General features: G+C 41.7%; 1 protein-coding gene across 1 annotated transcript; it reads left to right on the plus strand.

The window, feature by feature from the left end:
* Positions 1–840: 840 nt before the first annotated feature.
* LOC147302877 (uncharacterized) lies at positions 841–15349 on the plus strand. The gene is made up of 7 exons (XM_086284499.1): positions 841–1066; positions 1431–1531; positions 3470–3658; positions 3726–3800; positions 8302–8391; positions 14997–15068; positions 15194–15349. The coding sequence occupies exons 1-7, from the start codon at positions 841–843 to the stop codon at positions 15347–15349; spliced, it is 909 nt and encodes a 302-aa protein (XP_086140625.1).
* The last annotated feature ends 12525 nt before the right edge of the window (positions 15350–27874 follow it).

Consider the following 27874-nt stretch of genomic DNA (forward strand, 5'->3'; position numbering starts at 1 on the left):
GCAGCTCCATCTTCATCATTCTGTGTCCAGTATATGTGAACACGTCCAAAGCATCTGAGCCTCATGTTACCCGTTTGTGTGAGTTACGCCTGTCGTTGTGTTGTGGTGTATAAATAAGGGGCAGGAGACAGCGCTGGATCTCTGAGTTCTTTACTCTCAATTTCTGCAACATCTGCAATATCTAGAAATGCAAACCTGTGAGCTGTGTGTGTTGTGCGTCTGCTCGGCCACCTCTCCTCCGGCCGTGCTGGAAGCAGCTGTGCGTTTGACAGTTTTATCGACTCGACAATAATCGAACAAATTAAATGTTCAAAAATATCAACTTAAGCACTTCAAAGTCAACAAAAAGCTTAAAACAATGAAATAATATTTCACTGACAAAACAACAGCTCATAAGAACGATACACAAAATAATACAGAAACAAACAAATAAAAGTTATTAACCAGGATCCATGTTTTTGTCACAAACACTGAATCAGCTGATTCACTCTTTATGTTTCTGAGTTTGTTTTGTGATTATAGTTCTGGTTTCTGTTTCTGTGTCTTCACTGTGTCCCACGTCTCCTTACTTTGGACTGTCTGTCCTGTCACTGAAGGTGTCTGCCCAACAAGGACGTGGTGCTGAATGCATCCAGACCCCTGCTGACTGTCTTTGCAGCTTCGGTCAAAGGTACAGTGTCCACTGTGACCCTGAGAGCAGGACACAGCCAGAGGTGAGTCAGCAGTTACAAACTAAATGCTGCTGACATGAATCAAACTGCTGGATAACCCACTGCTCATGAAAATGGCACCTTTCTGTTGCTTTTTGAGATTACTGAGAATATTTGAATTGTGACTCAGATGGCAGATCCAGGCTCTCAGCCTCCAGCTGAAACTTCCAGTCCTCCCCCAGCCAGAAGCTCTGATGCTGGGCTGAGAGACTTTGATCCTTCCCTGGATCCAGAAATCCAGGAGGGAGAAGGAGAACAGGACCTCCTTCCTGATCTGGAGAGGCCTGAGGGAAAGAAAGATGGAGCAGACAGAGCTTTGAACAAATCCAAACCTCCTGAGCTTCACCTCCACAAAGGTGCAGACACTGATGCACAGATTCACATGTGACACCTGCAGCGTCCAGCTTGTGCCGCTGACATTATCTCCACTCTGATACAAGCCTCATTCACTCGCTCACACACGTTCATACAATCACCTTTTCCTCACAGTCACACACATGAATGTAATGAGGGGAACTCGGGGTTCACTGTCATTCCTCAGGATCCTTTGATATGCAGACTGGAGGCTCTGTGCATGAAACACCGACTGTCTGAACCACTCTGAAGTGTTCATGATGGACTTCATCCTGATTAACACTACAATACTTGTTAGAGGCCTTTTATATGTAATAATATTCTTTTCCATTAAAGCTCTGAACATTCTCACTCTTTCTTGACCAGGTGTGACAGGTGAAGGACACCGGCGAATAGGAGGACAGAAGCTGAGAGCCATTAGTCACATGACTTCAGCTGCTGCTGCCTCACCAACCACTGGCCCCTCGGTGAGTCTAGAGTTACAGCAGTGACCACAGGAAGTGCACACGTGTGATCTAAAGCTACATGTGGGCCTGTGACCATCAGTCTTCTCACTGTGGTAGACGGGTTTGTGAGTCCCTGTGATGCTGGGAGTGTCCAGGACAGTCGCTCCTGATCGGGTCTCTCATGGAAAGCTGGTCCCAGGAATTCCTGGAAAATTCCTCCACAAAAGAGAACTGGGAACATAAGTGCAGAGTGACAGAGGTGCTCAGCAACCCTGCTGTTATATGGGAATAGAACCAGAACAGTCGGCAACCACTTGAGTTAAGTTAGCCAAAGAGATGCGACTCAGACTGACTTCATCATGTTGGCAAAGTGTCTGCATTGATAAATTCCAGTTATTGACAAATCAGAGAATAATTCCAGTCGTTCAGAGACAGATTGTGATTGTTTGGAGGATGTAATCGTTTCCCTTCAGGGAGCGTGTTGGACGCTCAGTGTCCGGGTGATTAGCTGATGCAACTACTTAGAATCAGTTTGTGAATATGAAGAAAATCAGTGCAGTCACTGGACAAACTCTGATTCTTCCTAGTTTCACTCTTGTTTCAGTCCAGTGTGACTGAGGTGGTAAAAAATGATCTGACTTTTAGCCACACAGCTGTCTGCTAGAGAAAAAGCCTTTGTGCACAACTTTCTTAAAGGCAAACGGCACCATGTTCACTGCAGCTGCAGCAAACGCAGCAAAGAGTGAAAGTTGGACTGAGAATGTTGTGACTGTTTCATGAGAAAGAGCAGGAAAACAAGCATCACACACCCAGACACAGTGCTGGGATTAGAATTAGACTTTAGAGCCAAATGTAGGACAAAAGCTTTAATATGAAAGAGGAAAACCCAACAACAGCCAGAGCATGAAGCTCAAAACTACACCAATCACCAAGAAAGCTGACAGGCCTGTGACACGTCAGAGACGCCGTTCAAATCATAAAGAAGTTGGTTTATTGACAAAATGTAAAAAACCAAAAGAATCAAGTCAACCTTCAGTTTCGAGCGAGTAGACCAATCAGGCACAGCAGCAGCTCTAGAATAAGCAACAATTTGATGTATTACAAACAACCTTTCATATACACACATACATATGGCTCATATGCTGTTTAAAAAGGCCTCAAAGACCCAACAGATTACACAAAGTACAAAAATACTTTCATTCAGACAACAGTCAGCTGTGCACGAGACAGAGAGCCGACTACAGTTAGTAACATGGACTCACTTTGTTTCAGACACGACACAAAGTAACACAAAGCCACAAAGAGCAGAAACATCAAAAAGGAGGCAGAGCAGCAGCAACTCTCCATGAGCTGTGAGGCTAACAGCCACCCACACTTCCTGTGATGCATAATGACAACAACATTAACCTGAAGGATGATAACAACAGAAAGAAGTCTAAGCTAACGTTACACAGCGCTCACACAGCGCTGACTGTACAGGCCTCACACAGCTACGACCTGCATCCACAACACCTGATTCTACTGAACACAAACAAGTTAATGATATATGAGCAATCCAGGGAAGGCTTCCAGGAAGGTGAGGATCCAAAGACAGCTCTACAACAGCATCAGTCAGCAACAATGTTACTGATCACTGACTCTTTCATCCTTTTATACTCAATCAAAAAGTGCTGTGTTCACATTAGTTTCTGCTGAAATCCAGAGACTGAAAATGCGTCTTTTTAAAGTTTGAATAAACTGACTGAACTTCTCACGAGTCCAACCGTGAGGAACACTTCCCCCCATGACACATCACAGGACAACGTCTCAGTGGAGGGGGGACAGTAGCTCAGTTTAGGCAGTCACACTCAGAATCGATGCCTCCAGTCAGGGTCAAACGTGGTCCTCAGAAACCTGCAGATGTTTGGGCCAAGCTCTCACTGGTCTCTGCGTCTGTAGACTGAGCTGATGTTTCTCCAGGTGTCTGGTAAAAGCACGATGCTGCTGTCCAATGAGGCGAGGAGAGAAGTAGCCAAACAGGCGAGAGCCGTGAAGGAGGAACGGCGGGCAGCTCTGGATGCCCGACATAAATACCTGATGAGCAGGCTGGCCGACGCCGGCAGCCTGGAGGAGGCGGCGGTGGAAGACGCCATCGTCTCTGATGACAGAGTAAGTTCAGAGACGTGATCCTTCCTCAGAGTTGAACCTTTGAGTCATTAATGTCTGATTCTTCCAGTTCAGTCTGATCCATGAATTCTTTGCTGCAAACGGATCCAAGAAGCTGATTTTCTTCTATCAGGATGTCAAACAGGTAACTTTGATCACATTTCTTTTTTTTTTTCTTTTCTTTTTTTTCTTTTCTTTTCTTTTTTTTTACTCTCTTCCTCTTTTCTCTTCTTTTTAGTGCTCGGAGACTAACCCTCTCTGCACAGGAGGAACAAACTGTGCGCACTTAGTTTGTTTCTTAGCACTAATTAGCAGATATGTGTCTTGCCAATCAAGTTTGCTAGTATTAGCAGCTAGCTTAGCCGTCAAGCTTTTTATCTAAATATGGTCATTGGCAACTCCAAAAAAGCAGTGGTGAAAATGCCAACAATGACGTCAACATTTTCTCAGAGCAGTGGGGAGCACTACAGTGTTTCTGTCGTATGGCAGCACCTATTGTAAGGAGAAAAATGCTGAAATGTGACTCGCTGATCTTGCTATGGCTATGATAACATTATTCAGTTCATTGTTATGTAAAATATGTTTATACTATTTAAGGTATTCATTGCAATGGGTGGTTCCACACTGCAGTCTCTAATCTTGCAAGGAAAGAGAGGAGCTTCCCTCTGTAATGGAAGGACATTTTGAAATAAAGACGGCTGCAACTTTTCCTTCTCTTTTTCTGGACCTCCAGCGCACCTTTAGCGAACAAAGAAAAGCACAAATGAAAACAGGAATAAAATAAAATCTTTTGAACAAGTGTCTATTTGTGAATCACTGTATTATTTCATTTATTTGTTTCTGTTTATTTATGTTTTGAACTATCATAATATTTTCTCCAAACTTCTGATGATAGTAGAATTTGGATTTGAATCCAAAATATGACTATCCAATAAAACCAGTAAATGTGTATTTGTATCAGACATCATTTGGGTTCATTGCAATTTCAGAACAAATTCTTATTATTAGTAGTAGTAGCAGTATAAACCTCTATTACAAATGTATTCTTTACCTGTCATTATAAATTTGCCATTGTATTGATTTGATTTATAAATTAAGCCAAATAAATTATTAATTTTACAACTGAGAGTCCTATGTGTATGTTTTGCCACCATCATGGCTCTCGTCAATGAACTATTTTTAGACATGCTGTAACTGTCATGTGCTCAAACGACTTTCTGTAAACACAATGAAGATTTCTATCCTTCCTGGTAAACTATTTGTGAAGTTTCAAGAACTTTGCTCCTCTGAAAAAGCATCACTCAGAGGAATGTTGGCAGTGACTCAGAGAGACGATCAGACATGTAGAGCACCATAAACTCAGTGACTGAAGGGTCACACATTCAGCTTTGGATTCACTGTAAAATGTGAAGCTGGAGATGATTTCATTCACCAGCAACAGCAGACAGCTGAATGGAAAAGTTCAAAGGTTTAAAACCACAACATTTGGAAATCCGGAGGATGTCATTTAATGTTGTGTCAGAGATAATTCCCCCCAAGTTATTAGTGAATATTTCATAATAGAAATGACCAGGTTTCCCTATTGACAAGGGTGTCATATTTGATACATGGGTTTTTGAGATCCTAACCTACTTATATGTTTTGTTTTGTTTTTTGCAGTTATTTAATTTTTTTATATGACTGTCCTTGATTATTTTACTATCTTGTGTATTTTAAAATTTAAAAAAACTGACAGTGTAAGAGTCAAGGCAGGGATTACTGTCATAGCGCTTTGAAATTATTTAAACTAAGAAGGAAGGATCATAGTAAAATACACGTTTAGAAGTTGAAATGTTGAAATGTAAATCTGTAAGTAACAATTTGTAATACCTTTATTATATTATCTTCTACATTTCCAGTTAAGATTTAAAGCTCGGCTTAAATTTTGTCAGATTTATTTTTAACGTAAGTGACCTCTCGGGGGATTTTAAGGTTTCCAAGGAAGACAAGTAACTTGCTTAAACTGACATAATTATTGCATGTTTGCCGGAGTCAGCAAGCTGAAGAAAAATTTGGATCTTACTGGAATCAGATCAGAGACATAACATCAGAAGTGGTGGGGAGGTTGGGAAATTCAGGAGGCAGGAGGATAAAAACAAGCTCAGACATATCTGACGTTCAGTTCAAAGAACTCAATAAAACAGAAAAACTCTTTGATGCAGTTCTTGGAAGCAAACGTGGGATGGTTTTCATCAGCAGGCAGGTTTCTTTCAAAATGAAACTACAGTTCAGATCAGACTCAGATCCATCTGTTCAGTCACTTTCTACTGCTTTATTCAATTCAGGGTTGTGGTGGAGCTGGAGCCTGTCCCAGTTTCACAGGACGAGATGCAGGGGACACACCCTGAACAGGTTGCCAGTCTGCCACAGGGCCAACAAAGAGAGACAGAGTCCTGCAGGAATGTGGGTTACTCGGTTTTGCCAAGAGAAAAGTATAGAATAGCTTGCCAGTCAGCAATTAACATATAACCACTCCAAGGTTCACCCAGTGCTATTTGAATAAATTTGCGCCAGAGGCTTTACAAAGCATTTCAAACAAACACCATACCATATGGTTACAAAGCATTTCAAACAAACACCGTACCATATGCACAAAAATGCTAAAAGTTGAGTAAAAGTTAAGAGAAGGATATTGTAGGGGAGACCGGGGATAGTTGTAACGTGGGTCAGTTGTAACACTTCCAATTTCTCCAATCAGGGCTAAGTTTCAAATGATGTGACTCATCCTGTGCATGCCCAACTCAGTTCTGCTATCACATGTGAAAAATCAGCACATTTTGTCAAACACAGACAATTTAACACGAAAAAAAGTAATTTGTATGCCAAAAAGTAAGTTTTTCTACTTTATTTCAATTTCTAATAGCATTATCTGCTTTGCAGTTAAACTCATCAAACTTAAATTATGTTATTTGTATGTCTATGGGGATATATTCTGTGTAGGTCTTTAGTGCTAATGTTTTAGCCGTTGGCTGTAATGTTAGCTAGTTCATGGCTATAGGAGTCTGGGTCAGTTGTAACAGCAACAGTCTGGGTTAGTTGTAACAATAATGCAGATGTTACAACTTACCACACTATTACTTTAACTTATATTAAACAAGTTGGGGCAACGACATCAACAGAGAGAGGTTCACTGGTCACATTTCTATATGTGGTTAATGCCATTGGCAACACAATTACTTCACTGTTTGTGTTCCCACACATACATTATGCAGACCTCTGCATCAGAGATGGACCAGTAGGAAGTACTGGTAGTGGAAATAAATCAGGATGGGTGCAAGAAACAGATTTCCTCATCTTTCTGAAGCACTTTGCAAACCACACCAAGGTAAGCCATGATAAAAAGTAATGGAACTGCGATGCTGGTGAACAACTACATTTTTTCAGCTTCATTGTTATGTTCAAAATTGGTGCAAGAGTTGTAGGTTATAATGCCCACTGAGCCAATGAGGCCAAACTCAAGGAAGACCAACCAAAATTAATGAAATATTCAGTTGCAGAAAATTCCATAATTTGTCTTTTTTGGGGGGTTGGAATATGTTCAAAAGCTAGATTTCTGCATTCTGTCACACACACACAGCTACATAAATGGCTCTAAGTGCATTCATGTGTTGAATAAACAAAGATTACATGTTAATGTTTTGTTAGTACCCTTATTTCATTGTGTTACATTTTACCCCAGGATGTGTTACAACTAACCCAGACTATGGGGTTAATTGTAACATTTCACTTTTTTTTTTTTTGTGTGTCCCGTTTGGATCTTTAGCCATCAGAATTGTTGTCTTAAGGCCAAGAAAGATGCCAAGCGGATTTATTTTACCAAGTGGATCATCATGGCCTTGCCATATTGGTCCATTTGATTGACCTTTATTATAATTATGAATTTATTTTATTTTCAGTTGCTACAAACGGGACAGACATGACTGTGGGATAGGACAGGGAGAAAGAATGAAAGAAAGAGAGGGAGAGAAAGAAAACCAAAGGGGAGAAGAGACGGTGAGAAGGGGGGGAAGAAAGAAAAAACAAAAAACAAAAAAAACACCAACAAAAAAAAACAAACACCTGGGTCACCTGTATGGAGAAAAAAAACAGAAGAGAAAGCAAACAACAAAGAACAACATAATAAAAAAAACAGCACCATCACAATAAACTAGCTAGCAGTAGATATCAGTAGATACTAAATAATAAACGATATTGTGCAGCACGCAAGATAGCCAGCGCACAGTGTGCTTTGAGGCAGCAGCCAAGAAAGCTGTAGTCTGCGTCTGTGAACACCCGTGTGTACACCTGTGTGCATACCTGTGTGGATCAGCATGCTTGCATTCCAAAGGTTTCTCCATGTAACGATCTGCTAGGGAGTGTGGGGAGCCACAGCCCCGTCCTCCAGGGCATGAAGCAGGTATGGAGGAGATCAAAACTCCAGACATCCAGAGGCCCCCAGAACACAAGAGACCAAGGAAGACCAACAGAGGGGCCGCCGCGCCACTGTCCCAGTTTGATCACATTTCAATGACTGACACATGAAGGTCTAACCGCTCTTCATAATCTGCTGTCCTGTTTGTTGCAGCGTACTTTGTATTCATATCTTTTAATATCTGCCTTTCTCCCAGAGTCTGTCCTCCCGTCAGTCTTCCTTTGTGGACGCATCAAACTCAGCTGTGGCTCAGAGGAAACTCTTCCTCACTACGGGGAACTCTGAGGTTGGCTTCAGCTTTTTATGTTTAGTTCATGTGAGAATCACAGAAAAATGCTGATATGAGTGGAAGGTTCTGCTGGGAAATTGGCAAAGAGCAGATTATTGAACAGCGAGGCAGACAGTTCATTTCAGTGATGCCAGTTTATTAGAAACGAGGACTGTGGGGCTGCTGGAAGTCAGGACGGCCGTTCTCTGGATAAACCTGACAGCTGAGGTGGAGAGCAGGATTTATCCACAGACGGCTTCTTCCAAGCAAATGTCCTGAACACACCTGAGCTGAGGGTTACACAGAAACGTGTCTTAAAGCACGAGCCTGGATCAGACTCGAGGACTCAGAGCTCAGGTGTGTGACGTCACATTGATCCACCTCTCGGGGTTTTTGTGTTCTGATGTATCTGGTTTCTCTTTAAGCTCCAAACAATACCGAGCCTACGATTCATCATCGTCCTGCTCAGAGATGATGAGCCTGAGCGTGTTTGTGTTTCCATGGATCAAACTGTGCTGCTTTGTTTGGTTAACAAGGTGATTAAAGTCTTTGAGCAAACACTGGATGACTGACAGCTGCAGGCTGAACATCAGGAGGTCGAGAGGCCAAAGTCTGAGGAGCTCAAAGCTCCACAAACACTTATTCACAGAAAAAAGGACTACAAACATGGAGGAGCAGCAATCAGAACATGAGCTAAAGGCTACATGCTAATAACATTTCCCCTGGATGTGGTTTTAACAGGATCATGAATGATGAAGTATTTAAAGTCAGTTCCAGCCTGAGTCGGTGCCGTGTTGGCAGCTCTGATATGCAGAAACGTTCAAACATGGGACAGGAATAAAAACACTCCTGTGACGTCAGAGTTTATGAATGATGACAAACTGTTGCTTGTTTTTAGAAACTTTGTTGATGCTTAAAATGATCAGGAAATAAAAGCTGAATAGATCCACTTCAAACAGGAGAAGCTTTCCAGTTTGCATCAGCTGGGAAACTCGCTCATATCCAGTGTTGGGCAAGTTACTTTCAAATAGTCATTCAAACTTAATTAAGTCATTAATTATAGTTACTAATTACTTCTTCAAAAAGTAACTTAGTTAGTAACTGAGTGACAAGGTTCTAGATGTAATTAATTACTAGGAAAAGTAACTATTGTGTAACTTTAAAAATACCCTCTGGGCTCCAGGGTATAATCGGCCATTGTGACTCCTTTTGTCAGGGTCCTGGGTCGCAGCGTTTTGTGTTTCCTTTTGGTTTCATCTTGTGTTTGGTGTTTATTCTGATTTTGTTTTAGTTCTTAGGGTTTGGTTCTTATGTTTAGTGCTTCCGTGTTTTATCAGCCCTGCCTGTGGCTGTCCTCTGTGCTCTGTTCGTGTCCTTGTGTTGTAAAACAGTCTGTGTGTTTCCTGTTTTACTTTGAAGGTTTGTGTCTCGTCTTGTGGTTCAGCTGTGCTCCCCTCCTGTGTGTCATCCCCTCATTACCTCGTGTGTATTTATAGTGTGTGTCTGCCTGTGTTGCTTGTGGCGTCGTCTGCATTACTCTGTGTGTCTCCGTGTCCATCGGTGTTTCTCCACGTCTCTCTGCCTTCTTCGTGTCATCTCTGTGTTTCCCTGCTGCCCTCATGTTTTCTGCTTTGTCTGTTAGTTTGTCCCAGTTTAGGTTGATGTTCGCTTCTTCCCTCACCTTTGTTATTTTCACTGTAAATAAATCTCCACTCGCATCTCCACCGCCGTCTGCATCTTGGTCCTCATTCACTCCACCACACGACTGCTGCCCCAGCCGTGACAACTTTTTATGTTTCCTCTACATTTACCTTTAAAAATTATTTACTTTGCCGTGTTTGGTATCATTCTTTTCAGCACAACCTCACGTGTCTGAATCTGCAGTTATGTTTTCATTTTGACAAACTGTATTAACACAATTGATCTAAAATCAGACAGAAAACAAAAAAGTTATATTTTTTACTGTAACAACCACGAACATGTTTAACGAATCATTTTTATAACTTTAAATGTAAATATAAATTTGAAAATTATACACACAAGTTTTGCAAACAACAAAGTTATTTGCAGCCATTTACCTTTTACCCTTTTTTTAATAACCATTAAACTATTTCCAGAACAATCAGCTGTTCTGCATTCAATAAGACGCCACACGAATTATTTGTGCGACTCCAAAATAATAATTAGTGTCCAGTATAAAGGACAACAACAACAACAATCTTTATTTATAGAGCACATTTAAAAGCCTTGGGCATACCAAAGTGCTTTACATAAAACAATAAAAGGTTCAAACATTGATAACGGATAAATAAAAATAACGAGTTATGTTCATAGATAAAAGCTACCAATAAGAATGACTACAGCACATGGGTAATAGCAAGATAAAAGCTGTACCACCATAATAAAAGACACCAATAGAAAGATAGGAGGGAATTAATACAAGAGGTCAATAGGTCACAGCAACCAAACAAACAAACAAACAAACAAACAAACCAGCAATTAAAAGGTGGAGAAGGCAAGTTTAAAAAGATATGTTTTAAGCTGTGATTTAAAAGAATGAATAGAATCAGATGCCCGGATGCCAATCGGGAGATTGTTCCACAGCACAGGTGCAACAAGAGCAAACGATCGATCACCTCTAGTCTTAAGTCGAGATCTGGGCTGAGCCAGCAGTAACTGTGACGATGACCTTAAAGCCCTAGCAGGAGCATAAGGGTTTAAAAGGTCCTTAAGGTAGCTGGGTGCAGTGTTGTTAGTAATTTTAAAAGTAAACAACAAAATTTTAAATTGAATACGATATTTGACAGGCAACCAGTGCAGATCGGCAAGGACAGGAGTAATGTGGGCAAACTTGCTGGTTTTAGTTAGAATGCGAGCTGCAGCATTCTGAACTGTCTGTAATGCGAGCTGCAGTATTCTGAACTGTCTGTAATCTCTGTAAAAGGGAAGAGTGGAGACCACAATAAAGTGAATTACAATAGTCTAGCCTCGACGTTACAAAGGCGTGGATGAGCTTTTCGAGATCTTTATGCGGGATATAGCGCCTAGCCTTAGAGATAAGACGAAGCTGGTAAAAACTAGATCTGACAACAGCAGACACTTGTTTGTCAAATGAAAAGGAGCTGTCAAATAAGACACCCAGATTCCTGACAGTATCAGAGAGAGAACAACTAAGAAAACCAAAGGCATCCCGGAGTTTGGCACGAAGGGCATTACTACCAAAAATCATAATCTCGGTTTTCTTCTCATTAAGGATAAGAGAATTCGACAACAACCACTTCTTGGCCTCGGACATGCATTCTCGGAGGCTATTCAGAGACAGAGCAAGATCGTCGTTTAGCTCAAAATAGAGCTGGATATCATCTGCATAATAGTGATAAGCAATATGGTATTTCTCAAAGATGGCACTTAAAGGAAGCAAGTATAATGAGAAAAGGGTAGGGCCCAGCACAGATCCCTGGGGGACACCACAGCAAACAGGTACAGCCGAGGAAGAGGATGTAGCCAGATGTACCGTAGAGAGCCGATTGGAGAGATAGGATTTAAACCAATCCAGGGCAGCGCCCTTGATGCCTACAGTGTGCTCAAGTCTCGCTAATAAGATATTATGGTCAACCATGTCAAATGCCGATGATAGATCCAAAAGCACTAAGACTGAGGGGCGTCCGTTGTCAGCCATTAGTAGGAGATCATTGAAAACACGAAGCAATGCTGATTCTGTGCTGTGATGTTGTTTGAAGGCCGATTGAAATTTATCATTTATATTATTCTCATCAAGGTAGGTCTGCAGTTGGAGCAGAACCACCTTCTCAAGTATTTTAGCCAGAAAGGGAAGCTTAGAAATTGGCCTAAAATTGGCAAAATCACTAAGCTCAAGGTTCCTTTTTTTTAGAACAGGTTGGATTATGGCATGCTTGAGAGCTGAAGGTACATAGCCAGAAAGCAAGGAGAAGTTCAATATGGACAATAAACAAGGTCCAATTACACTGAAACAATCCTTAACAATACGGGATGGGAGAGCATCATGTACACAGTTAGTATTGTTCAATTTATCAATTAGACGCTTCAGAGTGGAGAGAGAAACGGGTTCAAATTGATAAAAAGTGGCCGAACAATCAGGAGTAGACATACAATCAGTCACCAGAGGAAGAGTAGATCTAAGGGATAAAACTTTATCTAAAAAATAGTTTGAGAATTTTCCACAAAGACCCGGGGAAGACAGCAGTGGCATAGAGGGACGGGGGTTCACCACAGAGTTAAAAATTTTAAATAGAATTCGTGGATTATCACCATTAGTGGTAATAATTTTAGAGAGAAAAGCCGCTTTAGCCGTTCTGGCAGCAGTTTGGAACTTCGAGCGGCTAATACGTAAAATATCATAAGAAGACTGAAGTCTATCACTCCTCCACTTCCTCTCATCACGCTGACATATACGTCGTAGGGCACGAACAGAATCATTTAACCAGCATTGTGAGAAAGTTCTAGGGCGTTTCATTTTGATGGGTGCAACAATGTTAAGAATCGAGGAACAGGTGGTAAAAAGAGTATTAGTAGAGTTCTCAAGTGTGTGTGGGGAAGAACAATCCAGCATACTAAATGGGGAGTTAACAAAAGACGTAATAAAGTTGACCACAGTATTGGCATTAATAGTGCGCGTAGGATAAAGAGGAGAGTTTAGGTATTGACCAGTATCACCCAGGTCTACATCGAAGATGACCGGGGAATGATCAGAGAGACCAGTATTCCTGATTTCCTTAATGCAAATGTCCACATTGAATGAAAAAAACAAATCAAGGGTGTGGCCTTGAACATGGGTAGGCTCATTCACCCACTGAATAAGATTAAAAGAATCAGTCAGCACAAGAAAGTCTTTAGCCAATTGGTCATTCATACAGCAGACATGAATGTTAAAATCTCCAGAAACAATAACAGAATCATATTTAAAAAGAACGGATCCCAAAAAATCAGCAAATTCAGAGATAAACATCTTATGATATTTAGGCGGACGATAGACCACGACACACAAAGTGGTCCGAGAGCCCGTCAGTTCCAATAGCTGAACTTCAAAACTGGAATAGGTTGGAGAGGATAGCAGCCGTGCATCATGTTTATTTTTGAAAACCGAGGCTAAGCCACCACCTCTACCAGTTAGCCTAGGTGAGCTAAAGAAGGCACAGTCAGGAGGTAGAAGCTCAGAGAAGGGGATGAACTCACCCGGAGAAGTCCAGGTCTCCGTTAGAAATAGGACATCCAGTCCCGAGGTGAGAAAAAAGTCATTTAGGAGGAAGGCCTTATTTGAAAGAGACCTGACATTAAATAAGGCCATCCGAATCCGGGGGGCCAGGACCTTTGTAGTAGCCCGTCGCAAGGAGCAAAGGTTGTTATGTTGAACACCGCGGCCAGGCGGTGTTATCCAAGATCGGGCAGAGTGGTAAGCCACTGGGCGAGCAGGGTAGGTTTGAAGGCCGACGGAGCAAATCCAACGGTGGGTTAGCAATCTAGCCGCAGAGTGGCTGCTGAGATAGTGGAAGAAACAGGATAGCTCACGGCTTGTAGAAGGGAAGTCCATAGCCATGGCTCTGATATAAGCCTTAACGCGGACACGGACGCCGCTCCTCCTACCCCGTTTCCTGAAGCGTTTCCTACGGAGCATGGGAAGAGGAGGATAGGTCACATAGGTAGGGGAGACAGGCATCAGGGGGATAGCGGCACCGGCGGTCCCAAGGCAGTCAGGTCGTTGAGAACAGGAAAACCGAAGATTCAGGAGCGTGTCTCTGTCATAAGTTATTAGTGTACAATCACCTAGAGAACATAAAACCAAAGATAAAACAACGAGAAGTACAACGCCGAGGCGAAGACGTGGTCGGAGACGGTCAGCCATGCACACCGGCGCCATCTTGCTTCCACGTATAACTCAAAGGAGAAGATCACAGCCTGATACCTGCAGGTCTGACAGCAGCTCATAAGCAGAGAGTGCTCGCTGCTGTCCTTAGACACTAAACATGAAACTATTGAGGAACAAACACGCGTATATATTGTTTATCATGACTCTGGTTTTACTGGCCTATCAACACAGTTTATAAACTGGTATATGTCACCTTGTTGCTTTGTCTGTAAGTGGTCATGTGATTGTCTTACCACGACTCCTTTATTCTTCCTCAGGCAAACAGCAGCACTCATGCGATTGTTTTGCCCCCTGAGCTCCAGCTGTTGTGCCAAAAAGTGATGGTCTGTCTGCGGGAGCGCACAGCTGCTTAAAGCTGCAGCGCCCAGATTACTTACAGCTACTTCCTGCAGCTGATATAAGCTGCTGTAAGCTGAACACAGCTTCAACCGTCTGTTTGTTGAAAAATAGTAACGGACCGCCCCACATTTTCTTGTTAGTAATTGTAACGGCGTTGTAACGATAGGAATAGTAATTAGATTACTCTTTACTGAAAAAGTAGTGCCGTTACTCCCATTACTGGTAACGAGCAGCCTGCAGAGCTCTCCAACCACCCCGTCTTTAAAGCCCATGAAAGGTTTTCCTTTGCATGGTGAACTTTGGTGACAGAGTGCAGAGGAAGTGCTCTGTCTGCGTCACGTTAAAGGAATCTGAACTCCATCACGTTCTGTATTTCCAGCCTTTACTGGGGAAATGTCTGTTCTTCCTGAGAACCACTGAGAAGGCCATAACCACCGCTAACGTGCAGCAGGTCAGTAACTGGTCTGGGTCACCTCCTCACCTGCACATTTAACAAACCGCACAGACCTCATTGGTTGACTGTGACGTGGATGCAGCCAATCATTCTGATCTTCTCGTGCAACCTGATGTTTCCAGGAAGTGAACTTTGGCGTGTTGGACTGCGGTGGCGGCGTCCTGAACAGTCTGGAAACTCTGCTGACTCACATCATGTTACCTGCTCTCAGGTCGCAGCAGGTAAAACACCTCCATCCATTCAGGCTTTCACTGAGCACAAAAAGGGAGATGTTTTAAGCTTCCAGTGATCACATGACGCCATATATGAAGACTTTGTTGATGGTGGGAAGGAAGAACTCTCTTTAAACAGGAAGAGACTGAAAGCAAAGAAAGGGGCAGGGAGGGGCAGCCATGAGGGGTCAATCCTGTGAAGAGAAGCCAGTGTAGGAGAAATCTGCTCTCTCTTTCTAGTCCCTGTCAGGACTCTTGCTGCAGCATTTTGGATCAACTGAAGGCTTTTCAGGGAGTTTTTTGGACATCCTGATAATAATGAATTACAGTCGTCCAGCCTGGAAGTAATAAATGCATGAACTAGTTTTTCAGCGTCACTCTGAGACAGGATATTTCTCAATAGAATCAGATAAACAGAATAACATACGAGACAAAATAGAAAAATACTATATCTGTCATTTATGACAATAATCATTGAATTATACTTTGAATCTCAGCGTTTACGTGAATCCTAGTTTGGTCTTCACAGTATTGGCCAACAATAACAATGATTGATTGGATCATTACTCACATTTCTTTTTTAAAATCAGCTGAGAAAAGATCTCATTTCAGTTTTTCATCAGAGGTGAAGGTCACCGACTGCCAGACAGTCACAGGACTTACAAAGATACAGAAGACTTGATTTTCAGTCTCGTGTGCATCCCTGTGCTCTGCTGCCAAAACTGAATCTGGATTTATTTGAAAATTCTGAAATGATTCTGATCATTCTCCACTTTTATTATTATGGTCTGTGTGTCAGATTGGGCCTGAATATTATTCCAGATATGCTTCCTGACAGAAATCTTCTTCTGTTCTTAATCCTGTGTTTGTGGAGCAGCTTTGTGCTTTCAGTGTCTGTAAAAGTGTGTTAAGAAAACCAAAAAGGCTCCACAGTGTGTTTGTGCTTTGGTGTTTTAATGGTTTCTTCTTCTTTGTAATAATAGAAAAGCTGGTGCTCAGAGGAAGAGGGCGGCTTTACTTGGTGTCAGTGACAGAAATGAAAAGAAGCTGAACTGAGTGAGAAGGACGATGAAGGAAACATCTGTGCTGTGTCTGCTCTGTAAGGAGAATCTCTGTGTTTCTTTGAATTCTTGCACTTTGACTGTCGGCTCTCCTGATAACTGATGGAGGAGAAGACATGAAAACAAAACAGCTGAATAGAAACTACTGACTCTGCAGGACCCGTTGTCCTCAGTCACCATGTTGACCTCAAAAGGTCTCAATCACAAATGTGGTGTTACAGATGTCACCAATTACAAGCCAAATGTTGTGTATTACAAATGTGTTATTATCATGTAATTGTAAGTTTGTATGCTGTCTCATCATCACATCCTAAAATAAGAGCTCTTTAACACCTCAGCAGAGATCAGGTGCTGTTGTTCTTTTGAACACTTCACCTTTTAAAAGACTGAAAATGATAAGAAATGAGAGGCAGAGTGAAGAGAAGGGGCTCGACACACATCCTTGGGGAGCCTGTGTTCAGTGTTCTTGTGCTGGAGGTGTTGCTGCCGACCTGTCTGCTGTCTTCCTCTCAGGACATCCAGCAGCCAGTGACACAGCGAGGTGCTGATGCCCAGCAGATCCAGTTTGTGAATGAGTTGCTGGGGAAAGATGGTGTTGAACGCTGAAGTCTGTGAACATCATTCTAACGTATGAGTGTCCAGATGTGTGAGGGCTGAATAAGAGGGCAGTTGAAATCGCATCATCGGTCGAGCGGTTTGAGCAGTATGTGACTGACATGGATCCAGGTTGGAGGGAAGTTTTGATTTGATGCATGACTAACTGTTCAAAGCTCTTCATAATGATGGAGGTGAGTGGGACCGGACAGTCGTCCTTCATGCAGGAGGGACACGACTACTTCAGCACAGGAATGATGGTGGAGAGTTTGAGGCTTGTGAGAACAACAGCCTGACTCAGTGAAGGATTAAAGATGTCTGTGAAGTATGATTGGACTACAAATGTTCCAACCAACGTTCATCAGTCCTATAAATGAGATGGTGATATTCACACAGGTCACTTTTTGATGGGCGGAGCAATGTAATCATGCACTGACTGATTTTACACGTTTGGTTTTTAAATGCTTTTCTTGTTTGTTTCACTACTAATATAGCTACTTTTGGATTATTTCTGTATTTATTTATGTGAGATGTTCTTTTTTTATTTTGTGTTTGTTATTTGGTCGAGTGTGTGAGACAGATAAAGACTGGAACGGCCTGTAAACACAGTTATAGTGGAAAAAAGAAGCCAGTTTCTCTGTTTCCCTCCCACTGTGGTGTTTTTGTTCTAAATTTGAATCAAATGTTTTGGGTTTTTCTGATCACAGACTGCTGCCTGTGCACTTGTGCCTTAATTAAAAAACAAATATTTGATGGAAGTTGAGTCTCTGAAGGCACACAGGTGTTTGTGCCAAGCAGGAGCTCTCTTTAAAGCACTTGTTGGTAAAAATGAATCCATTCAGTGTGACTGGACCTTCATGTTCTCTACCTGATCTCCCCTGATGGCTTTTTTTACCCATGTTACACTACAGTGCTATTGATCCGTATCATCCCCTCCCTGCTCAGCATGACCTCCATGACTGTTAGTAATAAAATGTGCGCACGGGAGCATCATCATCATCACAGTGGAGCTTCATCACAGCTTAATCTGTAGGAGTTGTGTGGGACTGTGGGTGTTCAGAGGATGTGAAATGGCACTGCCTCTATAATCTGAGTTTTGTCTTGGACTACAAGAGCTAATCTGCCCATGGGGCCTCTTAAAGCAACACAACAGTCTGTTCATCCAAGGCTGCTACTAAACCAGATGCGCAGATGTGGCCATACATCATTCTCCACATGTGATCCTCTCGGGCACCTGCTTTAGGCACTTGTAGCATCAAATTAATCCCCCCCCCCCCCCCCCCCCCCCCCCTTTATGTGGTGTAAAGGCAAATAAGGGCACAAGAGAATGAGTGTAAACTATCAAAGGTGGACAGGAGGGCAAATGATGATGAATATCCACCGCGTCACTGCTTGGGAATCTAGTCAACAAGTCTTCGGCTTTCCAGTTCTCCTTTCTTCTGTTGTGTGTGTGCGCGTGTGTGCGTGCAGTTGTGTACCAGAGAGAGAGAGACCTGCTCCACAAGAAGGAGGGAGAGAGGAGCGAGGGAAAGAGGAAGGCTGCGTGTAGTTACATGCAAACTGCATCTGCATCTCTCTGAGACTGAGCTCAGTACTGCTGCTGTTAGAACACATGTTTTCAGAGCCGTTGCAGGGGAGATATGAACTTAAAAACAACAACATGCTTGGACACTGCCAGCATCATGGACGGGTTTTTAAATCCCACACAGTTGCAAAGCAGAAGATGAAGCGTCGCCAAATATGTTTCCAAACCAACTTCCTTCCAAGCCAAAGAAGAAAATATGATGTTCAAATCACGGACAAGCAGCATCCCACAGCTGTTTATGTTTTTAAAACGATTCTGCACAGAGAAGCATTTTTTGAAAACTGTATTGATTAGGGCTGTTCGATATAACGATATGTGTCGGATGACGATATAAAAACATCTATCGTTTCATTTTACGCCATTGTTTGTTTCGTGGTGTCACAAAATAAACTGTTTACAGCAATAATTTTTCATGTTTTGATGGTCACTGTAGAGGCTATATTCATTTCTTAAAGTTCTCTTTCTCTTATATTTAATATAACCACACTACGGACGGACAAGCGCCTGTTTTTATGTGTTGTCGTTAGCAACAGCAACCATTGCGTGTCCGCTTGTTTATTTTCCACATAAACCTTTCACAATAAAGCTCAAGATCCTGTTGAGACTTTTCAAAATAAACTGAATCACGTGAAAGATGCAGAGTGTTTACGGATGAGAAGCAAAAACTAAAGCTTAGACTCAAACGTTAGAACAGGCTTGTCCCTGCAGCACGCCGTGTAATAAATACTCACAAAGAAAACGGCGGCCGTTACAACTTATGTCTAAAAATGTATCGTTTCAATTAAAACACTCGACTCCAGGTACACGACGCCCAGCTTGAAACACTTCACGCAAGTCGAGCTGCCCGAGATTCACAGAATTTACAGAAAATGTAAAATTTTTGCAGGAGCGATTCTAGGATCAGAGCTTTGGGGGGCTGAGCACCCAGAGAGCTGCCCAGCCAGCCAAGATACACTTTACTCGTCACAATGAGACTTCTTCCCCGTCTCTGTCGGTCCCTGCATCCTCCCTGTCCTCATCGTCTGTTGTCTTCGTCTCCTTTATCAGTCATCATAATTTTACCGTCTCTGTGCAAGTCTGCAAATTTCTTTATTAAATCAAAAGATTCTTAAATCCATCAAGTCTCTCTGTGCCTGGGTCCTCGTCACAAACATGACATCACTGTTTTGTACTTTTTAACAATTTAATCCCACATTTGTGAAAAAAAAGCAAAACACTTTTTTGAAAAGTCTGTAACAAAACCATCAATTCTGATCAAGGTTATTTAAATGCTGCCAAAGAAGAATGGATTGGAATAAAAAAAATACATATCCTAACCTTAATTACTGGAGAAGAATAATGAATGATGCTCACAGTGAGTAAGAAGTAAACTGAGTGCATATTTTGGACAGAGATTCACTTTTAATGTGTTTGTATAATATAATACAGATGCATAAAAAATATAATTACATTAATAAATAAATAAATTATTACAAATAAATTATTACAAAATATTTAAAAAACGAATATAAAAATGGAGGCAACTTTGCCTGTGGTAGAATGTATACAATGCATGAAAAAATCTTTACTGCAGATACTAATTTTGTGTTTTTAGATTTATGAGTTTCATGCTTTCATAGTGGTGCTTGGGAGAGCTTGACATTTTTATCAGGTGGTCCACACTGTAAAAAGTGTGAAAAACACTGATAAGTGTATGTGTGCTTCTGGAAAACATTTAAAGGTGCAGTACAGAATCTTTGAAACAAGCTTAAAACATTTGTAGAATATAAACAGAGCATCTGCTTCTCTTTACAGCTCCTCACTCCACCAGGGCTGTTTGGCTCTGATAGTGTGCAAATGTGATGTACGTACTGCGGCAGTCGTACAGACAACTGGACGGTCCAAAAGTTGGCCGACCTATTACTGGCTGAGGTTTTAGTAGAGTTGTGGCTGAACCACATAAAAATATATCATTAATTTTAATCTCCCCAATCAATGATAATGTTATGTTGGAATGTTGTTAAAGAGGGTCAAAATGTTTCAACCCAGTTTGTTTTGCAGATTCTGTTTAGCAGCTTTAATATAGGGAGAACACAACTTCCAGATATTGTGAGTAAAATCAGGTTTTTTCTCTTTGTCAGTTTAACAGTTTCTGTTGTGCCTGTCACTGTTCCCTGTCTGTTTTCTTACCTGGTTCTTCCTGACCTTGTACTTTCTCCTCACGTTCCCCTCTTTCCTCTCTCCCTCTTTCGACTGACAATCATACACAAATAGATTGTATTCAATCAGATGAAAAATTAAATTAATATGAAAAAATACTATTAAGATCACTAACAAAAAGTCCTCTCTCAGTCTACTTTCAACCAAAAGGCAAATAACCAAACCACACGAACATCTAATAAAAGATATAAACATTGAAACACTGATCCAACATTATTCTTGATTCACGGATCATTTGATCTTACACTTTTTCCTGAATGTGGCTCCTTTTTTTGAAAAAACTTCCTTATATCCATTATGAACCTGGCTGTCTCTCTGTACACACACACACACACACACACACACACACACACACACACACACACACAACAGGAGTTATAAGGTTAATGGGCATTCAGTCAGTTAGCTAGTTAGCATCCATTTAAAACAGGACAGTGGTAACAACAGCAGGCTACGGACAATTATAAGTTTTAGATTTTAAATAGGCTGTATACATTTCAATGGGAGCAACAGGACGGTCAAATGTCGCTGATTTTACTACAGAGCAGGACGGATTGTAGGGTAGCAAACATCGTGGGAAAACACGCTTTCAACACTGCAGGTTACCTGGTGTAATGTTTTTCAGCTAAAAGAAACATGGCCTGACTCCTACCTAACTATATAAAGAGTAACTGAAGGTTAAATGCAGCCAATATGTCCTGTTTTAAGCCAGGCACTTACACCTCCGCTCTGCTGCGTCTCAGCCACCATCCTCTGGCAGAAAGGGCGCTAAAGCCAGAGCAGGGGAGAGCTGGAACAAACCACTTTAGGAGGGGGGGGAGGTTATCTATACTTTTGTTGTTAAAGTGTTACGTCTCAACCAAGTCTGTATGCTTTTTATATTTTTAGTAGTGTGTCACACAAACAGCAAATATTGTCAAAAAAGTAAGAAATCTTTGGGGGTGCTTTGATTCATTTTGGGGGGTGCTGAAGCACCCAGGCTAACTGGGAACATTCCCGCATCAATCAAGTCAAACTTCTGTTATTGAAGCTAGCCGCCCACAATGGTGGAGAGAAAAGTTGATTCTGAAAGCAGAGCCTTTCAGCGCCAGTGGGAGACTGAATATATGTTTACAGACATGCTGGTAAACCCATGTATCTTATTAGTGGAGCTAATGTGGCTGTAATTAAGGAATTTAATTTAAGACGGCACTTCGAGACAAAACGTCAGGATAACCTGAAAAACCTAAATGCAGAGCAGAAACTACAGAAAGTAGAAGAGCTAAAGAAGAATCTGACATTTCAGCAGACGTTTGTCACTGTGATAGATTGATTATTTGTTGAAGTTCATAATGGAGTAAAAAGTTGTGGTTAAAAGTTACCCAATATATTATTCAATTTATTTCAAATATGTAAATGTATAAACAAGGGTAAACGAAGTCCCATCAAAGAGATGTAATGTAACACAGGCTAAAATAGTTAAAAGAGTTCATGACTATGTTCAACCGGATAATAATCCTTAATGCGACTACAACCTGTGTAACATTCAATCTGTGATCTACTTGTTGAGCCTGGGGAATAATCCATGTGATTTAGTGATCACGATTGATTAGTTATGCCTGCCGTTGCCGGAAGGGGGAGCTCTGGCCACGAAGCAATGAAGCTGCTGAAGGAGAAGCATCGTGTCTGAGCGTCGTCATTGACTTATCCCCTTTTCAGGGTGTAACATCACCAGAGCAAAATCACAAAGTGAAGCTGTTGTGAGAGCAAGTTTTATTGTAGCAGAGGAGCCAAATCAGCCCGATACCACTCTGAAGAGCTGCATGATGAAGCTGTGCGACGTCTTGTGTCCAAACAAAACGCAGATTTTTGCAAATGTGGGCCTGAGCAGAAATACGATTGCTGATCGGGTTTGTGAGATGGCCACTGATTTAAGAACACAGTTGTGTGAAAGAAGCAAAAACTTTATTGCTTGCTGTGGATGAAAGTGCAGACATGATGGACATTGCACAGCTGGCCATCTTCATCCGTGGAGAGGAAATACTGAACATTAAATCGATGCACGGGACAACGACAGGGAAAGACATTTTTGAAAACGTATGTTAAAGTGTAACCGACATGAAACTGCCCTTGTGTGTGCTTTTTTTGCTTTTTCTGGGGGTTTTGGCAGCATGTTCATATTTCTAACTTGCATAATTTTGACAGGATATATTTTTATGAAGAGCAAAATATTTAAAGTTTATTTAATCTGGAATATTATTCCTCTCTGTTTTTATTCATATTTATGTTTAAAAAAACATTGTTTTAGTGTGTTCAATAAATGTTTATCTTGTTTGGCCCACGACCTAAAGTGTGCCTTGAGTTTTGGCCCCCTGTGCGATTGAGTTTGACGCTCCTGATCTAATCTGACTGAGCTGGAGCTGTTTTGCAAAGAAGAATGTGCAAAGATTTCAGTCTGTAGATGTGCAAAGCTGGTAGAGACAGACCCTAAAAGACTGGCAGCTGGAACTGCAGCAAAAGCTGGTTCTACAAAGTATTGACTCAGGGGCTGAATAATTACGCACACCCCACTTTGCAGTTATTTATTTGTACAAAATGTTTGGAATCATGTATGATTTTCGTTCCACTTCTCACGTGTGCACCACTTTGTGTTGGTCTTTCACCTGGAATTCCACTAACATTGATTCATGTTTGTGGCTGTAATGTGACAAAATGTGGAAAAGTTCATGGGGGCCGAATATTTTTGCAAGCCACTGTGTCACGATCCTGGGTCTTATGACCCAGTGTTTTGAGTTTTAGTTCTTTTGATGTTTATAGTGTATGTTTAAGCTTATTAGGTTTCCTATGTTCGTTTGCTTATTAGCTCCCCCTTGTGTTTTCAACCCCTGTGAAGTCTCCCTTGCCCTTCGTGTGTTTCATGTCTGTTGTCTTATGTTGTCATGTCTGCCTCTCGTGTTTCCTGTTTTATTTTGAAGAGATCTCGTGTTTTTATATTATGGATTATGTTTTGAGTCCTTTGTTGTACTGTTTCCTGTTTCCCTAGATTTCAGTTATGGTTATCATAGGTTTAGTTCTTTGGCTTTGTAATATGGCTTCCCTGTGTTCAATGTTGTGTCTACTGTGACCTCTTTATACCATGTTTCTGGTCCCTATGTTCTGTCTTCTCAGTTGCTGTTAAGTTTGCATGTTTAGAGTTCAGTGTGTTTCCTGTTTTATTTTGAAGGTCCATGGGCCCGTTCTTCGTACGTCGCTTACTACATCCAAGATCAAATGACACATCCAAGATCAAATCATCGCGCTAACTCTGAGCTCGCTATTCCGGTTCCCCGAACACACCTGTTGTTGACGATTAGTATAGCTGGATGAAGTAATGTGAGATCACTGGGTGGCCCAACAGGGGCTACGCATCGATAGTAGAAACATTGATCGGCAACCCTTTGATTGGTCGGCGAAAATGTCGAAGGAGCGCGCTCGGCTCGGTATTTTTCGGCAGCAGAGCAAGAACTCTTGAGTGAGGGATTTCAGGAGTTTCAGAGTCTAATTAAAACGCAAGGGAACACTGCAAAGGCTGCAAAAGCAAGGAGAGAGGGCTGGCAGAAAGTTGCTGACAAATTAAACTCGTAAGTAATTTAATAATAACAATAATAATGGAGTGGATCTATATAGCGCTCTTCAAGGCACCCAAAGCGTTTTACAATGCCACTATTCAGTCACTCTCACATTCACACACTGGTAGCTGTCACAGCTGCCCTGGGACAGAAGCCAGGCTGCCATATCGCGCCATCGGCCCCTCTGGCCAACACCAGTAGGTGGTAGGGTAGATTTATCATATCACACTATATTATCCAATATTATATTACATTATATTATATTACATTATGTTATATTATATCCCCTTTCACATTAGAGCCACAACAGGACCCACTAGAACATGGGAACAAGTAAAAGTGAAATATAAGAATATTCTACAGAATGGTAATATTTATCACTTATATTGCTTTTCGTCTCTTGGAAAGAGACCCTGGAATACTCTGTTTGTTTGTTCATAACAGCAACCAAGAAAAGGGGCAGCGCAAAAAAAGACAGGTGGTGGTCCTGCACCCCCTCGTCAACAAGTTGGTTAAGTGAATAATACCCTCACGGGAAAATCGATATCTCTCTATGAGCACACTGTCGCGCTGAGCTAAAGGATCCTGTCTGTCCCGCAATATACGCTGGATTCTGAGGACTCTCCTTATCAATCTTGCACCTTCCGCAATGGGTGGCTCGCGTATACGGACAGGACATGGCTGCAACAGGCTTCCCAAATCCACCTTCGCTTTTATAGCCGTGGTCTCTCATCTTGATTACACGAAGTAATTTACAATTACTACTCTGAAATATGAATTACATCTGTAATAATCACATACATGTAATAGAATGTTAATAGTACATTTCCCTTTTTTAGGAAATGACCTGTATGTATCTGTGTGACATCAATAAAAGGATCAAGTGCTGCATTATCTTTAGTTACATTGATGTTATTTATTTATGGTGAAACAGTGGTAAAATATCGCTGTTGCTTTCGTATACATGAAGCGGAAATACCTGAGTGGCCGCGATCTAATCCTGTTTACATAAAGTAAACCTGCTCCCGAGCAGGTTTACGCTTACGGCTCTGTTGCTATGACAGCAAGTCCCGGATGAGCTTCGAAGAACCGAACGATCCAGGATCACGCGAAATCGTCAACAGTCAAATCCGGCTAACTTACTTAGCGAGGTACGAAGAACGGGCCCCATGTCTCATGTGAGTGTTTCTAGTTTTGCTTCCCTTGTCTCGTCCAGCCTGATTACTCCCAGCTGTGCTCTCCTTCTGTGTCTCATTCCCTCGTTATCCCTCAGTGTATTTAAGCCCTGTGTTTCTCTTTGTCATAGTTTTGTTATATTTTTGTGCCATTCTGCAATAAAGCAGCTTTTTGAGTTTTATTCCTGCGTGGTGAGTTTTGCGTTTGGGTCCTTCTCTTGCCTGTACACAGCCGAAACATGACACACTGTATATTTGAGACGGGCAGTTCACAGTCAGCCTGACACCTGCTGGCAGTCAGGTGATGATGACGCAGACGAGCTTTAGTCTACATCAAACATCTGTGATACCAGATTATTAATAACATGTGCAAACAAGGAAATTATAAAAAATATGAGCAGTGATTGTAAAGAACAGTGTGTTTCAAAAAAAGGCTAACACACCAAAGTCCCCCAAACTTTCAGTTCTGCTCCATCTTTTTAGCACCAAATCACAAGAACAGTGACCTCAAAGCATTTTGTACTCGACTGAAATAGTTTACATTAATACAGAGGAAATGCTAACAATCACGGCTCCCTGTGAACAAGCACTTAGCAACAGTGTGAAGGAAAAACTCCCTTGTAACAGGAGGAAACCTCCAGCAGGTCCAAGCTCAGGGAGGCGCGGCCATCTGCTGGTGTATTGGTGGTAAAAGGAGGGAGAAAAGGAAAAGAAAGCACGGGGAGACGCCACAACACACAGACTAAAGGAAAGGGGGGACAAAATTCACTGGCAGTGCTGATATAGAAACATGTGGGCAGTGAAAACATTTCCAAGTTCTTGTATTTATTTTTAAATCTTTCTATTTTCTCACCCCACCTACCTGTCTGAGCTGCGTTACTCCTACTGATGAGAGGTCACATGAAGGTGCTTTTCAACTTGATAAATTACCCCAGACTTTTTCAATCAATAGGTAAGAGTGTGTTCACATGAAAGAGGCAGTGTTCCCATGTTTACGATTCTGACCAATCAGAAACAGACACAGGTCTATTGGCATCAGAGCCACTGATGGTGTGTGTGTGTCCATGACTCACACAGAAATCAAAGCGACGCCCAGACAAGAGGCCACCTTTCGCTGTCCGTGTCCCAGAGCTGCAGCCATCACCCTGCTGCAGTGGAGCAGACGTGACCTGGATCCTCTGTTCTATCGTAACTTGTTTCAAAGACAGCAGCCTGAGTCCTTTGGAGACCGAGTGGAGTTGAAGGATGGAGACCTCACTTTGATTCTGAAGAACGTCATCATCAGCGATAACGGCACAAACAAGTGTCGGATTGTGTTCAGGAACAAAAACAGCACAGAGAGATCGTTCAGTGCTTCATCAACCTCACAGTGAGGCCTCGGGTGAGTTTGGATCATCCTACTACTGCTGTTACTGCAAAATATACAGAAAATGCAAAAAATCCTCTTGATTTTCTCATGTTAAATATTCCAGTTCTTTGATCTTTGGGCTGAAGGAAGAACAGCACTCGGTGTATAAATGCTCAATCAACAATCTCTTTATTCCAGACAAACACTTTGACCATAAACCATCCGGATGGGGAGATGAGCGCGGGAGGGTGTCCGCCTGATCTCCAAGTGTCTGAGCGTTTCTCACATTCTTATAGCTTCAGCCCCTCCAAGCTAAACATCCACATTCTTTCTCTCTCAGTGAGCCTGAGTTATGACCTCGGCTTCCTGTGCAGCATGTTCTGTTCTTTTCTAATCAGACAAATAAGGCCTTGATTCTCTGAAAACAGTATTTCTTATAACTCAGCAGTATCATGCATCATAAAACAATATCATTCATTCACCATAAATCAGCAGTCTGATGTAATACAAATCAGTCTGATAAATCAAATAGTTATCACCTTCTTCTAAGTCTGGAGAATAATGCAAACTAAAACTACATAATAATTTCACAATCTTTAATTAGGGGTACAACGTGGCATAAGATAATATAATAATCTTACACTCATAGTTATGGAATTATAGAAATTTATAGTCTTGAGTAATAAACTGCAGCAATATTGATCTGACTCTAAGTTCTCATCACGAAACTCTTCTGATCATTTCATCTGAGCACACATTTGAGTGAAGTTTCATTTTAGACCACACAGATGTCAAAGTGAGGTCTGAACAAGACGTCACTCTTCAGTGTCGGGGACCCACAGATGCAGATATCACAGCATTAGAGTGGAGCAGACCCGAGCTCGAGTCAGACGGCTCTGTGTTCTTCCAAAGCCATCACTCAGATGAGAACTATCAGCACGAGTCCTTCAAATGCCGAGTGGAGCTGAGACGCTCATCCATGAAGGAGCGAGACGTTTCTGTGATTGTGAGGAACATCAGCATCAGCGATACAGGAAGATAT

The sequence above is a fragment of the Aulonocara sp. 'chitande type north' Nkhata Bay genome, linkage group LG23, assembly GCF_057382095.1.
Source record: "Aulonocara sp. 'chitande type north' Nkhata Bay isolate Kocher_YH1m ecotype deep benthic linkage group LG23, A_spYH_male_GT1.1, whole genome shotgun sequence".
NCBI lineage: Eukaryota > Metazoa > Chordata > Actinopteri > Cichliformes > Cichlidae > Aulonocara > Aulonocara sp. 'chitande type north' Nkhata Bay.